The following is a 16,804-nucleotide window of genomic DNA, read 5'->3' as shown; positions in this document are numbered from 1 at the left end:
TTTTTTACCTCCATCTTTTTCAGTCCTTTCATTGCATTTTTTTCCCACTGTTTGATACACCTTGACATTTCACTTTTCTGTTTTTGTTTTGTTTTAGAGATTTTATTTATTTATTTGACAGATAGCAGGAGAGAGAGTGAGAGAAAGCACAAACAGGGAGAGTAGCGGAGGGAGAGGGAGAAACAGGATCCCCGCTGAGCAGGGAGCCCAATGTAGGGCTCAATCCCAGGATCCTGGGATCATTACCCAAGCCAAAGGCAGATGCTTAACCCACTGAGCCACCCAGGTGCCCCTCTGGTTTTGTTTTTAAAATAGTCTTCAGAGCAGGGCGCTTGGGTGGCTCAGCTGGTTGAGCATCTGACTCTTGATTTCAGTTCAGGTCATGATCTTGGGGTTGTGAGATAGAGCCCCATGCTGAACTCCATGCAGAGTGTGGAACCTGCTTGAGATTCTCTCTCTGACCCTCCCCAGCTGCTCATACTCTCTGTCTTAAAAAAAAAAAAAAAAAGTCTTCAGAGCTATAACTCCTATTAAAGTAACAATTTATTTTTTAAAGTAGTAATTTAGAAAGGATTAATATAACAATATATTTATCTTTTTCATTTAGCATGAGATAGATGCTAAAGCACTATTTAAATAATATAAATTGTCAAGTCCCTTTCATTTGGATGCGTATTGCTTATTTTATACATCTTGGTAGTAAATATGGCTTGAATTAAATTACAGTTACAGGCATTATATTTAAGCAATACATCTTCAATGCCCCTAGAAGAAGGCTTTCATTTCTAGAAATACCTTCAAGATTTTCACTTACTGCAAAGTTGTAAAATGTTGATCACTCTTATATTCATTTTATAATCCAATGGTCATCAAACTGGGTTATGTGTACCCACAGAAACTTTACAAATGCTTGCAAGCAAGATCCAGTTTGAAGACATTAGTTACAGATCATCAGCTTCCCCTATATAAGCTTTCCTAACTGGGTCTGCCTGACAATCTATAGTTGATGGTCATGCCTGTGCTCCTTTTCCCCTCTCTTTCGTCATGTCCTTTCTCCCACTTTACAGAAGAAATGCATGCCTCTCCCCCATTCTGCATTACAGTATGGTGGCAGAGAAAGCCTTGGGGTATAAAGAAACTTAAAGACACTACAAAAAGGAATAGTATGAAATACTGTGTTTGCTAAGTCTTCCTTTATCAAGGCACCAAGTTTGTCTCTCAATTGCATATTTGAATTATCTCAAGGAGGAAGTGAAAATTTCCATGTTTACTTCCAACCATTCAACCTTAGATCTTCAAATAAAAACACACATTGGAGGTAAATTGATTTTTCATATTTTCTTTTAACTCAGACATGAATAAGAGACTTTCTGTTTTTATTATTAACAGTTTTATTAACCTTAGCCACATATTTACTGGATATAAAGCATCCATATACATTTTCTACCTGGGTAGGAGTTGGCTTGCTGTCATTTTGTCATCCAATTCTTTGCTCGTTTATTCCTTCTTATTTGAAAGACTTATATGAACCTTAGCAGAGTTATGCTGTGGTAGGGGAAAGTGTGAGTAGAAAATTTCAGAGAGAAGATCAAACTACTCCAGGGGTCTCTGGTTCAAAACAGTACCTGGTGTGCTGCAAGGAACACGCCCTGCTGGCCAGGTTCAGTGTCTATAAAACACACCGTCCACTTTAAAATTCTGGTGGTGAAGCCTCAAAGAAACAACTGATGTTAATTGTTGTGTAAACTCTGGCGTACTCTGAACACAGGTATTTTTATTCTAGAAAAAAATAGGAGAGAATACGGCCTAATCAATAAAACCACAACTTTGTCCTTGATTCCTATCACTTCTCTTCTCCTGGTTGGTACTGCAGTGTTACTTCTACTTCCATTTGTCAACCAAAAAGTGCTCAGTACACCTGCTATCTGGTCAGTGCACCTTCCTCCTTTCTAGGAGCTTTAGGACCCTCTTCACCTCTACAAATCTTCTCTTTATCTCCTGTCCCTGCTGACAGTTGATGGCCAGCTTTGACACACTAAGCATGAATCATTCTTCCCAGGGTGCAATGACAAGCATGTCAATGTGGAATTATGGATAAAGTTACACCTGACAGACTCAGCTGGAACAGCTACAAGATGTGAAACAAAGCTGTCTCTGAACACAACAGATAATGACCTTGATAGACATGCTGAAGGTCAAGGCTAACTTCTTTAATTGCACATACACTGTAATCCTATTTCACAAAAGCAATGATATCCTAGAGCCTGCTTCTCTGAACAGTCATTTTTACTCTTTTGTGGTTAAAAATGTAATTCCTCATAATGGCACCCACAGTGTGCTGCAGTTACATAGAAATGCACTTCCAGTTATAATCTATCACGTAATTAGAAGACATCAGCAAAGCACCTGCCAGAAAAAGTAGCACACTGTAAATACTAGTAGTTCCTCTCTTATATCAGTGCAAAACTGTGCTGGCAGTAAAACCAGCTGACCGATGCTCGGCATTATCTGAAGCAAGAGCTGGGAGAGCTCCTAAACCGTTTGGGAACACTTCCTTACCAAGAGATAAAAAAATCCATGCAGCTTGTGCCTGGCTTATCACCTTGTGTGGGAACATACTTACTTGAGGTTCAATGACTACTCCTTTGTCACCGCTAACAGCATGTGCATCACGTCACCCTACTGTTACACCTGTCCTCCACAAGGAGAGGATGAGGTGTCTGTAGGCCAACGGCCCTGCATTGGCCACAGGGAAAGACTCACTGGCCATGGGAGCCTGATACCTGTCACTAAAGGTGATATTGCTCTGTCTCCTCTCTATAAAGTACTGTTCCGTTCAGTACTTGACTGTGTTGTGTTTACCAGTGACTCCAATACAAAGATGCAATGAGCAGAAACATTTAGAGTCTTCTCCTGGGATTAGTAACTGGTGTACGATATTCTATTCCTTTAGGATTGATAACTGGTGCCTGGTATTCTGCTCTACACTAATAAACTTGGAAATAGAACCTAGGGGGAGAAGTTAAAGAAATGAAAACATAGCTAGAAAAGATAATATTGAGAGATTACTATAATTTTCCTTGCTGTGAAGTCTACTGTCTCCAAAATTAATATAGCTATGCCAGCTTTCTTTGGATTAGTGTTAGCATAGTATATTTTTCTCCATTCCTTTACTTTTAATCTATCCATGTCTTTTTAAGACTTTTTTTTTGGGAAGATTTTATTTATTTATTTGACAGAGATCACAAGTAGGCAGAGAGGCAGGCAGAGAGAGAAGAAGAAGCAGGCCTCCTGCTGAGCAGAGAGCCCGATGCGGGGCTCAATCCCAGGACCCTGGGATCATGACCTGAGCTGAAGGCAGAGGCTTAACCCACTGAGCCACCCAGGTGCCCCTATCCATGTCTTTTAATTTAAAACAGGTTTCTTGTAGACTATATAGTTGGGGCTTATTTTTCTATTCACTCTGAAAGCCTCATTTTTAATTGATATATTTAAAACATTCACATTTAAAATGATAATTGATATAGCTGGATTAATATCAGTCATATTTGTAACTGTTTTCTATTTGTTGCCTTTGTTCTTTCCTTCCTTTTTTGTCTTGCAGTGTACATTTATGAGTAATCCAAGTCCATTCTCAAATAACACTATACTGCTTCATGAGCCGTACAGGTACCTGTTTATTTGGCTTAGTGTTCTCCAAACTTCCTTGATCTGTGGTTTACTGTCTATCATTAATTTTGAAAAATTCTCAGCCATTATTATATATTTATTCTGTTGCCTTTTCTTTCTTCTCCTTCCAATATTCACATTATATGTATGTTAACACCTCTTGCAATTATTCCACAGTTCTTGGATATTCTATTCCATTTTTTTTCACTTTTTTTTTTTTAAATATACCTTGCATTTCAGTTTTAGAAGTTTTTACTGACATATTTTCAAGCTCACTGATTTTCTTCTTGGTCATCTGCAGACCACTAATAAACCCACTGAAGGCATTCTTATGGGGCTTTTGCTTTCTAGTACTTCCTTTCAATCCCTTCTTAGAGTTTCCATTTCTCTGCCTACATTAACTACTTATTCTTGCATATTGTTCACTTTTTCCATTACAGTCCTTAGTGAATTAATCAATGTTATTTTAAATTCCCAGTCTGATAATTCCAAAATCTCTGCCTTGTCTAAATCTGATCATAATGCTTGCTTTGTTTTTTCATACAGTGTTTTGTTGTTGTTGTTCTTGTTTTGCATTTTTTCACGCTCTAAAACTTTTTGTGGAAAGCTACACATGATATAACAGACAATACAAACTAGCAAACAAACGTGAAGTAGAGAGGACTTTAGTGTGAGATTTTATGTTTATCTGGCTAGGAGTTAGACTGTGTTTACCATTTGCCCTTGCTGTAATGTCAAAGGCTAAAGTTTCCTCCAATGTCCTTCTTTTTTTTTTTTTTAAGATTTTATTTATTTATTTGATAGAGACAGAGATCATAAGTAGGCAGAGAGGCAGGCAGAGAGAGAGAGGGGGAAGCAGGCTCTCCGCAGAGCAGAGAGCCCGATGCGGGGCTCGATCCCAGCACCCTGGGATCATGACCTGCGCCGAAGGCAGAAGCTTTAACCCACTGAGTCACCCAGGTGCCCCAATGTCCTTATTTTTATCTCTTCTGTTGTCTTTAGGTGTCTCTAGAAATTCCATAAAGAGGGTTTGAGACTTGCAGTTCTTTTGGCTTTAATCCCCTGTTATTATATAAGACCCCTACTGGTATGCTCTCCAGTATATCCCCAGTGACTAACATAGTCTCCCACAGAAAGAAGGCCCTTAATAATTCTATGCTGAATGAAAGACTAAAGAGAATGGTAACTCTAGGTATAAAGAAGGGTTTTCTGAAGGCTGTTAATGGCCTAGACTATGTCAGTAGCCAGGTTGTGAAATCTCCCCATATGCCTTAAAAGCAGCTGAGCTTTTAGTATGTGTAATATGGTTTCTGAGTTCTTCTATTAGAAAGTGAAAGCATGGATCTACCAGTTTCTTAATGCTCCTCACAGGTTCTTCTCCTGATTTTTGTGCACTTCCCTCAGGATATCCTGGCTTCAGTACACTGCCTCATATGGATTAAGAAAGGTTTACATTGCTACATCTCAACATCTCAACTGAAGTTTAGTCTTTTATGCTTTAGAATTATTGTCTTCATTCACTCAGTAAATATTTGCTGAATATCACCTGTGTGGGGGTTGCTGGTGTTCTGTCTTCTAATATATTACATTTGTTCACTTGTTTCTACCTTATGTAACTTATTCCTATTGTAAGACAAGTTAACTCAGAATAACTCCTCTTTCTACCACACGCTCCTTCTGCAATATTTAGGTCAACTTTAGCACCTGTCCCTAACCAGTAAAGATTTATATGTTCTCCGAAATCATTTTTTTAAAGATTTTTGTTTATTTATTTGTCAGAGAGAGAGAACACAAGCAGAGGGAGTGGGAGGCAGAGGGAGAAGCAGGTTCCCCACTGAGCAAGGAGCCTGAAGTGGGACTTAATCCAAGGACCCTTGGATCATGACGTGAGCCGAAGGCAGGCACTTAACTGACTGAGCCACCTAGGTGTCCCTGTTCTCTGAAGTTCTTACATTCTAATTGCCAGATAGTGAAACTCTAATAAAAGTTTCATATTCAGCTGAAGGCTTGATCCTGAGCATTATTTACTTAGATTATAGTGCTTTCCTTTTCAGGTAGTAAGGAAAGTTGATGTATGAGCTTTGAACAGAAGGCTACTGTATCTCTGGCACTGGAAAGAAAAACACAGGGAAAACCCCATAGAGGTATCAGTCAATGTCTTTGGGATTTTAAGAGCTAGTATTCTGCAGTCTTTCCACTCCCAACCACCATGACTATGATCAATGACCTGACATAATCACAAACCTTTGGACATTCATATTTCTTCATATGCTCCGTATCTGTTTATATCACCCATTTCTACTATGAGTAGATGAATCCCTTAAATACAATGATCTCAAACATTCAGATTTTAGCATAAGGCTTTGCCTTACTATTTCTTATCTGCATCTCATCTTCCCTCTACAGTGATTCCCAGTAATGAGGAAGTTGTTCCTACATGTGAAGTTCCTTTTTAAATTAATCTTCTTCTTTGGTACTCTTCTTCATTAACTTTCACTATGTTTTCTAAGTTTCTTTGACTTGAAGCTGTTATAATTTATCCAGCAGGAATGACTTCAAAGGAGCATAGTCATAGAGGACTTTAGAATGATTCAAAACAAAGAAAAGCAATAAGAATTGCAATTTAATCTTACAAGAAGTTTAATTTTTCCAGTGTGAGAAAATAATATACCCAGAAAATGTCAGTGAAACATAAGAAGCTAAACTCATTTCTCCATCTATGGCTTGATATAAAAAAAAGAAAAAAATTAATGGATAGTAGTTGATTGATCATTTTCCACATGGGAAAACAGTATAAATGGGCTCCAACACAATTCCTCAACCCATGTGCTAGTAATAACACAGTGCAGCAACAGACAAGGCATTTTAGGAAAAGACCGTTCTTGAGAAACATTCTCAAGTAATTTCCTTTCCTTTAATCATACATCCAAGGTATTTTTACACATGTACATTAAAAAGTATCTACAAATAAACAAAAAGGTATCTGCAAACAAGGACCTCTTAGCACTTTTAGCATTTTTGAGGATCTTCCACTTCTCAAGGAGTTTTCTGGCATCTCCCACCACAGGGGACTATGGATATACAGGCAGACTGTCCCAGAGCCCAAGACAGTGATAAATCACCATTTATAAAATCTACAGTGACTCCTTCAGATTCTTAAACCAATTTATCCAGAAGTAGCTTAGGCGCTGGCATCAATATGATGACTGTGACAAACGAGTCTTGATCATGATAAAAGCTCACTTCATACTTTAATTATAGAAGAACTATGGAACTAGTAAACTGGTACAGTTACATATCAAGCTCCAGAGGGATATTACCTTGGCCTGGCAGAGCAATGAATTCTTTGTTATTTGGCAGCAGCAGAATTTTTTAATGAATCAAATATTTGAGTTGTATACAGTGTACACCAAACACAGACTATCAATCTCCAAATCATTATGTGGATTGCACACTAAAATTTTATACTGCTCATTCTTTCTGGAATGATTCAGAAAGTGTTTTAACCCATCATAGCACTTCAGGGTAGGATCTAAAGTTCTCATTGTGCCAAAACAGTGTGAGAACTGGGGGCTCATAAAGACCTACTGATAAAACTCCAGGCAGGATTGAATTTGCTGTAATTTGAGGGAATACTTAATTCTCTGAAAATTCTCTGAAAATATCTATAATTTTTCCCTGATCCCCAACACCATCTATACTATTTATTTATCTATCTATACTATTTATTACTATCTCTACTAATCAATACTGACAATTCTGATCACACACACACACACAGACACACACACACACACTTTGCCCATGTGTGTATAGGTGTGTATGTCTAATTTACACTCAAGTCCAAAAGTGCCCAATATTATTTTGAAAACTTTTTTATGTGTAGAAAAATTGGTCTAGTCTCTAGTCCATTCTTCTTAGAATGGACTAGAAGAATGGAATGAAGAAGACAGAGTCCAACATTGACAGGCTATGTGTTCATTTTTCTAGTTTTCTTGGGCAATGAAGAAAATCTTCCCTGGTAAAGAGTTCCATTTGAGGGGCAAATAGTTAAGGAAAAATATATTTACATGTGTTTCCCAGTTCTTTCCCCAGGCTCTATTGAGTAGATATGCAGCCCAAATGAAAATAGGAGTAAAGGATTTGGAAGTTGAGAGTGCAGGATTCAGAACACGGAACAGAAAATAGAGCAGTAATGGAGGGAATTGTTGGAAAGCAGGCATGAGGTTTTTTGCTTGCTTGTTTTCATTTTGATTTTCTTTTGAGAAAGCACAAACTTAGCAACTGTAAATATTTATAGGAAGGATCTAGTTTTCTGGTCAATCCATTCTTTCATTTAATAGACATTTCTTGAGCATCTTCTATATAACAGACATTGTTCTAAGCATTATAGAAGAGCAACAAATAAAACAGGCTAGATTCCCATCCATAATGAGCTTGCCATTTATTTGGGGAAAACTAATAAACAATAAGCAAATAATATTAGTATTAGTTGGTGGTAAATGCAATGAAGAAAATGATACAAAGTGATGTTAAGGGGTGCAGTGTTATTTATACAAAGTAGTAAGGAAAGGCCTATGAAGGGAGGTGACATTTTAGTAGAGACTGAAGTGATGAAAAAAATCTAGTCATGAAACAATATGAGGCAAAAGCATGCAAAACAGAGGGACTCTAGGGTAGGGACACAAAAATCGGTATATCTAAAGGACTAAATGATAGCCAGTGAGTGTGGTAAATGAGGGAAAGTGGTAGAAAGTAACATCTAAGAGGTAAGCATAGCCCATCAGCCAAAGAAGGACTTTGAATCTTATTATTTTATTCTAATCACAATAAGAATGTATTATAGAGTTTTCAACAGAGGGAGTGGCATATTCAAACTTTATAACAATTACTCTCCCTATTGCATGGAGATGGATTATAGGAGATCAAACAACAACAACAAAGTAAAATCTGTTAGAGGGCTCCTAGTGTGGTACATGTAAAACAGATATAGCAGTGAAATGGTGAGGAGTGATCAGACTTTGCTTACAGTTGTTGTAAAGCCAATAGTTCCTGCTGACAGATTGTATGGCTGTGAAAGAAAAAGAAGAACAAGGATGTCTGATGACTTTTCCCACAAGCAGCTAGGTGGATGGTGGTGCCATTAGGAAAATGAGACCCTTGGCTTGGTGTGGGGAGAAGAATCAAGCAATTTATGAGTTCCTGTTGAAAGAACAGCAATGACTATAATGAAAGAGGAAGGAGAGTTCTTAGTTTAAGGTTCTAGAGAAAGCAAAAAGTATACAAACCTTACTTGGGATGGGGGGCATTTTTAGTTTTACGGAGAGTCTGCTCTTCTATTGTACAGGGAGCTTGAGGGAGAGAATGAGTATTATATTACAGGTTTTGGGGATTAATAACATAAGTATTATCAACATTTAGTTGCAGGCCTGATATACTGATGGTTACTATTTTGTCTATGAAATACAAGGAAGCAGAGACAGAGGGATGACTGGGATTTGAGAGTGGAGTTTCACAGACTGAGCTGAAGAGAAAAAAAGGAAGAGTGTTGCCCGGTAGTATTGAGGATATCTTCAAGATTAGTATGATTTTTCTTTATTAGTACTCCACTGGTCAGAAATAGGCACAAATAAAGCATATAGGTGTGTTCTTCTAGAGTTCATATTTTATCTGATGGGTGTGATAAAAATTTGAGAAGAAAGGTAGGGGTGTCCTATTTTTAATAGGATTCTTGGTTGGGGTGTCTGGGTGGCTCAGTCAGTTAAGCATCTGCCTTCTGTTCAGGTCATGATCCCAGGGTCATGGGATCAAGCCCTGCATTGGGATCCCTGCTCAACAGGGAGTCTGCTTCTCCCTCTCCCTTTGTGTGCTCCCTCCCTCTGTGTGCCCTCTCTCTTAAATAAATAAATAAATAAATATTTTTTTTTTAAAAGAATTCTGGGAACCTAAGATAGATAAGCATGCTATTATAAGATGCTTGAATAATGAATTAAAGGGAATAATGAGGTAGAAAGAATGCCAAAGAATGGTCATAGTGTGACTGATGGAGCAAGCAAAGTAAAACAAAAGAAAGCTTCACAGAGAGTGTGTTATTTACTTTGGAGATAGTGATGACAAAGTCCAGGAGTAAACGTAGTGTGCGTTTCTGAGCTGGAGTATAGAAGGGTCAAAGAGGAGGAGAGAAACAGGTGAAGGAACTGAGGTCCAGGCTGTTCAGTGGGTCACTCCTGTGGACACGGAGGGGAGGACGGAGACTGACCCAATTACCAAAATCTTTTTTTTTTTTTAAGGATTTTATTGATTTGACAGAGAGAGAGAGAGAGAGAGACAGAAGAGCAGGAATACAAGCAGGGGGCTGAACAGGGAGCCTGATACGGGGCTCGATCGCAGGACCCTGGGACCATGACTTGAGCCGAAGTCAGACACTTAACGACTGAGCCACCCAGGTGCCCCCCAATTTACCAAAATGAATGAGCAAGACTGGGGGAGGTAGACAATAGCAAGAAGGTGGGAGAGGGGCAGTATTAGTTAATGGCATGTCCACAAGAGAAAGGTTGGGCCATAGTTGGACACAAAGAAACAGAGTAACAGATCTACTGTGTCACTCTGAGGAACCGCAGATGTGAAATAATACTCGGCTACAGTTTGAGAAGACTATAAGAAAAGTAGTGTCCTGAGGAGGAAGCCAAGTGGAGTATCAGAAGGCTTTGAGAACGAGCTGTGGAAAGAAAGATGGGAAAGGATCTGGGAAGGCATAATGGAAGGAGTCAAGAAGAGGAGGAGCAAGGATGTCCATGTCTAGGACAAAAATGCTTAGATCGTGGTTGCAGTACAGAACGAACAGGTCTGGACTTGGAGGGGAGGAGTTATTCTGTAGGCTTTAGACAGAGAAGAGAAACAGGCAGATTCAGCCTTAAGGATCTTTTTAACTTGGAAGGGCACTAGGCCAAATAACTAAAGATCACTAGGAGCTGGGTGACATTGGTCCAAAGCTGTGAAGTTCCTGTCTTCAGTAGCTATACTGAGAGTTTTTAGAATAATGTATTCTTTTTACTTTCAGTTGTTTATTTATTTATTTAAAAAATACTATTAGGGATTATTTTACCTCTCCCTTTATACTTTTTGGTTATGATACAACTTCTATAGTGGCTGAACCTGAGAAATGAATCACAACTATCACAAATAATATTACTAAAACTTACAAAATTCTCCACAAGTAAATAAAGAAAAGTAGCTAACATTTACTGAGCATTTATTAGAGTCTGGCACTGTTCTTCATGCATTCTCTAAAGCTCACAAGAATCCTATGAACCCAATATTATTAATTCACCGACGCTGTAGCTAAGAATTAAGGTGGTTCAATAGTTTGCCCAGGGCCTTACAGCCAATAATAGTAAATTTGACCCTGGTCAGTCGTATTCTAGAGTGTAATGTTAGACATCTAGCTGGACCAGGCTAGACATGCAATCTAAGTTCTAAACATACCACTGAAGTATTTAAATACTTGAAAAGTGTTAAAAAAAGAAAGAAAAAAAAAAGGAAGGGAGGAAGTGATAAGGGTCAGGATACCCCAGAGTATAGCACCTTGATATACTGAGTATTTTAAACTGAAGGAGTTTGAGAAAACAGCAGAAGGAGGAAGGTCACCCTGATCTTTCCCTGCCCTGTTCCACTGAAACAGGTTAAAAAAAAACCCCATTATGTGAGAGGTACCCTCCTGATACCCAGAGAAAAGAAGCAGCCACGTCTCTGAAGACAAAGGGACTCTGGGAAGAATCCCAACAGGTCTCACCAAATTTCTTTCAGTTTACTATGCTTACCTCATACTCTTTGCCCCAACGTATTCCTCCATGACAGTCCAATCTTCATCAAACTTAAATTTTTAAAATACTCAGAATTTAACTGTTTCTTCATTCCTTCCAAAGGTTCCTATGTCATATAGAATTTAAAAAAATGTGAGGCCTTTCTCCTATTAATATGAATTTGAAAAGGAAAAGATTCTTACCACCTTAGCTCAACCAGTTCCCTCATAAGGGAGGGAGGAAGGAAGGAAGGACAGGCAGACGAAAGGGGAAAAACCTGACATGACTCCAAACTGGTACACATGCTATTTAAATGCTCCAAGGCCAGCTCTGTGACACAGTATTTTGGCGTCTTTACCTTTTCGGTGTAAGTTCACGAGGAGGCATCTGCTGATAAAACACTGTCATCTGAAGCTTTTTTAGGTGGCATTACTGGTTAAAAATAACTGCTGGCAGAATTGAATCCTGGCAAATGGAAACGTTAAATCAAAACCATTTCAAGGCCGCCGAAACAATCCTCTGAGTCTGGACAAGCTGCACTCATAAACAAAGCAAGCTCATACCCATTGGGCTAAACTGCACCTTCTCTCTTTGTGGGAGAGAGGTCCACTCCCTCCCACAAAGAGAAAGGAAAGAGGAGAGAGGTGGTGACTCCCAGCTCCACACAAGCTGCCTCCCCTTGCAGAGACGGCTGGCATTTTCACAGATGAGCAAACACACATTTGGGTTCCTTCAGCACCATGTGGTGGCTTCCCTGCCATTTCTGGAAGACCGTGTTCGACAAGGAGGTGGAATGTGCTCCCTCAGGCTTTCAGGGCTGGGCACAGGGGGCAGTGGCTTGGGTGGGCACAACCAACCACTCCACACCCCGACAGAACTGGCCTTCTACTAAGGCAGGTGTCAGGGCAGGACAGCCGAATGGCACTAGTAACAATAAATGAACAGTAATAAATGAATGTACTCAGCTAGACCTTATGATCCCCAAAGCAGCAGGTCACTAATTTGACAGCTCATAAGATAAATTGGGCATTAGGATAATGTGATTTATAATAAGAAATATATTTGGTCTTCATCCATGGCTCCCAGTACGTAGCTCCTAAAATCTTTGCAATTTCCTAAGTAACAAGAGCTATAGGGTCAGCTTTTGTTTCCAGCTCCTTGAAATAGCTCCAGAGCAATAAAGGTGAAATGAATATTTTTGGTTATGCAGGACTAGCCGCCTTCAACCATACCGGAGCATGTGTTCATGAATGACTCCTGAAGAGTCCCTATGGATGAAGGCTGGTTGCCAGGGGAACCAACCACGTGATCAGAGGGCTGGAACTTTCAGTCTCACCATCGTCTCCCTACCTCCCCAAGATCTGGGGAAGGGAGAGGGACTGGAAGTTGAATCAGTCACCAACTGCCAACAATTTAATCAATTATACCTATGTAATGAATGAAGTTTAGAGAGCTTCAGGGTTGCTGAACACATGGAGACACTAGGAGAACACTGCTCCCACAGAGCTTGGCAGCTCTGAGCCCTTTCCTCTACATCCTGCTGCACACTTCTCTTCCCTCTGGATGTTCATCTGTAGCCTTTAATTGTATCTTTTTATAATAAACCTATAAACATTAGTGTTTCCTAGAGTTCTGAAAGCCATTCTAGCAAATAACTGAACCCCTGAAGGGGTTGTGGGAACCCTGATTTATAACCAGTAAGCAAGATGGATAGTGATAACCTGGCATCTGAAGTGGAGACTGTGCTGTGAGGCTGAGCTCTTAACTTATGGCATCTGATGCTAACTCCAGGGAGACAGTGTCAGAGTGGAATTGAACTGTAGGACACCCAGCTGGTGTCACAAAATTGCTTGATGTGTGGAATCACCTTTCCACTGGGTATCAGGAGTGTGATAGTAACGTGTGAGTAAAGGAAAATACAGAGTGGTTTTCCAAGACAGCCAATAACTTTTAAAGTCAATGAAAATTATTTGCATGCTTCAATGTTGCATTAGTAATATAGTTACCTGATAGTCAACATATTCTTCCTGAGAGGCCCATAATGCATTTCAGATACCACAGGTGTATGTTCCTTTATTTATTCATTTTTTTAAAGATTTTATTTATTTATTTGACAGACAGAGATCACAAGTAGGCAGAGAGGCAGGCAGAGAGAGAGGGGGAAGCAGGCTCCCCGCTGAGCAGAGAGCCCGATGTGGGGCTCGATCCCAGGACCCTGAGACCATGACCTGAGCCGAAGGCAGAGGCTTTAACTGAGCCATCCCAGGCGCCCGTGTTCCTTTATTTAATCTCCAAAACAGCCTTCATAGATCTAAGGATCATCCCAGTTTTACAAACGTGTAAATGGAGGTTCAGAAAAGTAAACAACAACAACAACAAAGACTTGTCCCAGACTATTAAGTACAAAGCAAAAGTATTAGGTACAAATGTAGGTCCAGGCAGATACAGAAGTCCGTTTCCCTTCCATTCCTGTGGCTACCTGGCATCATATCTGGTTGGGTTAAATGAGAGCTTCCTTCACAGCTTTCCTTCTGGATTGAGACCCATGCCTCCTAGGGAAAGATCTTCCTTCCTGCCAACACCGGATTTACATCTGGCTGATGAGGACAGACCTCCAAAAGGAGAATTCAGAGAGAACAGGAGGAATTAAGCCTCAAAGCCCATGGATGAGCTCTTGAGACACAGCAGTGGCTGCTTTCTCTACATCTGAAGCAACTGATTTCAGAACAAAGACTGCAGTGCCATGATATAAAAGTGTCACTCAGCATCCACGGACATTCTGAATTCCTCATTACCCAGAGCTGTCACCTTATAAACAAAGCTGGTTGTTACATCTGAATATTAACCCATTCCTTTTTTTTTTCCTTAAAAAAAAAATTATTTCTTAATAAAAAAAAAAAAAAAAGGAAAAACCCTTTGTTATTGTGCACCAGTTTATGTTGCTTAAACCGGCAGCATAGGGGCCAAGGGCACGCAGCCCCAAGTTGGGCCACTTTGGCATTAAGAGTATTTTGAGTGAAAAAGCAATCAAAACCCAGTGGATTCAGAAAAAGCTCTTTGCCTCCCCCCTCAACTGCCTATCAGAATTTAAATAAAGAACCTACTGTAGGAAGAGAACTAGCGTCGTAGATAGTGACATTATACCATGAACTTGGTGTGGCAGAGAGGGAGGAGGAACCTGGCAAAGTCTATTGATCAAAGCCCTCTATGTCCCATTGTTCCTGAATGGCTCAGCAAACATTTGTTTACCAGACATTTACTTTTTCATATCCTGTGAATTTCATTCCTTTCTTTTGAAGTCCCAGATCCCCACCCACTTCTCCTTAGTTCAGAATGTCATATACACTTCATTTTGCCTTGCTGTCTTTGGAATCTCCATGTCCGTGTCAATTACTTGTACCTACAAAATTAAATCTGATTTTCTCCTATTAATCTGTCTTATGTCAAGTTGATTCTTAGTCCAGCTAGAAGGACCTTGAAGGGCAGTATAAATTCTACCTCCCCAACAGTAGCACTGGACCTAAATGGAGAAGCACGGTAGTTTAAAAAGCCGTCCTAGTGATCATAAAACCCCACTCCTCTCAGACTTCCGGGTAAAGAATGATGAGTAAAGGGAGGACGCCAACAAGAAGATAAAACCAATCAATCTGGCAAACATCCAAGACACTCAGATGCATACAGACAAGCAAAATTAAGCATTCCTTCACCTTTTCACCTTTTCCCCTTTTCTACTGCGAATCCTGATTTCATTCAGATTTGAGGGACTTAAATTTTAGAGAAAAGAGGGCTTGACCGTAATAGGAAATCCCATGTTTTGAGTGAGTTATAAACATAAGTGGGCAATGTTGCTTTTTTTTTTAATAACAGCCAGCCCTTTAAAATAAAAGTCTCCATCCATGCATAACATGCTTCCTTCAGAGCTCACCCCCGCCTTTATACTTCCTTGCTATTTTCTCATTTGCTTGCTCTTATTTGGAGAGACATACATTAATGGCATACAAGCAGATTTTATGGAAGATTGCTTCTTCTGATGTTTTACTCTCCCCTCTCCCATCCGCCCCTCATTATTTTTCATTCTAGAAGCCCCTTGGAATTACAACAGCTCTGTCCCTCTATTATTTGTAAGTTCTTCAGTTCAGTCTTTAGTTCCTAGATATCCATTCTTTTCAAAGGCAGACTTGGTTAACTCAAGCATTTTCTCATTTACATGTGAACCAACCCCAATTCACAAGCACTGTAATTCACATGTTGGGTGCATAAAGGCTTCACAACTGCAGAGTCCTGTAGCCTTCAATTCACACAGCAAATACTCACTCCCTTGCTATGGAGTTTGTGTTTGGTTTGTCTGCCAGTGAGTTCATTGCAAATTGCCGTGTTGTGCTCACCAGCAGCCTCCACCACTTAGAGCTCTCTAGCTTCCTCCTAATTTAGACACTCTCGCCAGTGTCACCTTTCCTGATTTAGTGCTTGATGATTTGAAGAAATTCCAGGAGAAAATTCTTTCCCTTTCTGTGACACTCAGAATTCTGCCTAGCACAGAAATAGTGCTGCTGACCTAAAAGATGTCATAAAAGTCACTTCTGAGCCTGCATCCTTACTCTGACACCCTCCTCTGCTGTGCTTTTGTGTAATAAAGAACTTGGCTGGCCTTCTGTCCCCAGTTCCTGGGAGGTAACCTCTAAACCCTTGAAATTTCCCCAGTGAATGGAGTGTCTTTGTTATTCATGGTGGATCTCTGGACCACACCTGATATTTTATGTTAATGAGGTGACTCAGACAGGGACGTGGCCACACCAGAAAGACCAAGCTTGTAATTAGAGAGCACTGAGGATTTGAGCTACAAGATATCAACCCTCCCTCCAGGAAAGAGAAGAGGACTGGAGATTGAGTTCAGTCATGTGGCCAATGATTTGATCCATCATACCTAAAGAAACACCCAATAAAAACTCTGGACATCACAGTTTGAGTGAGCTGGCCTGGTTGGCAGTACTTTTGAGTATCTTCTACTTTGATATGGAGAGGATAGCACAACCCTGAAGACAATGGAAGCTTTATAGCTTCTCCCTCACTGCATCTTCTTTAAACTGGTTCTAATCTGTATGTTTTTGTTATGATAAAACTGTAATTTTTAAGTGGAATATCTTCCTGAGTTCTGTGAATTGTTCCAGCGAATTATTGAAATTAAGAGATTCCATAAGGACTCCCAGACTAGTCAGCTAGTCTGAAATGAGGGTAGCTCTGGAGACTCTTCAACTGGTCCAGCAGTCTTATGCAGGGCTGTGCCCCTGACCTTGAGTTTGGCTAACTCTGGGTGGCTTTCTTAGTGGTCTACT

The 16,804-nt window shown here is 39.9% G+C and overlaps 1 protein-coding gene across 3 annotated transcripts in view; it reads right to left on the bottom strand.

Moving 5' to 3' along the window:
• SLC35F1 (solute carrier family 35 member F1) overlaps positions 1–16,804 on the bottom strand; it is a 403,322-nt gene that overhangs the window by 198,727 nt on the left and 187,791 nt on the right. Inside the window, exon 1 of one of the 3 annotated variants that reach the window (XM_047734863.1) lies at positions 11,490–11,583. The exons of the other annotated variants lie outside the window; for them this stretch is intronic. Coding sequence (XP_047590819.1) covers positions 11,490–11,521 — 32 coding nt within the window. The 5' untranslated portion in view covers positions 11,522–11,583. Of the gene's footprint in view, positions 1–11,489; positions 11,584–16,804 lie in introns of those variants that run through there. 3 annotated transcript variants of the gene reach the window in all.

This window comes from Lutra lutra, chromosome 6 (genome assembly GCF_902655055.1).
Source record: "Lutra lutra chromosome 6, mLutLut1.2, whole genome shotgun sequence".
Taxonomy (NCBI): Eukaryota; Metazoa; Chordata; class Mammalia; order Carnivora; family Mustelidae; genus Lutra; species Lutra lutra.
The sequence above is the reverse complement of the archived record's forward strand: the minus strand, read 5'-3'. Positions and strand labels throughout refer to the sequence as shown.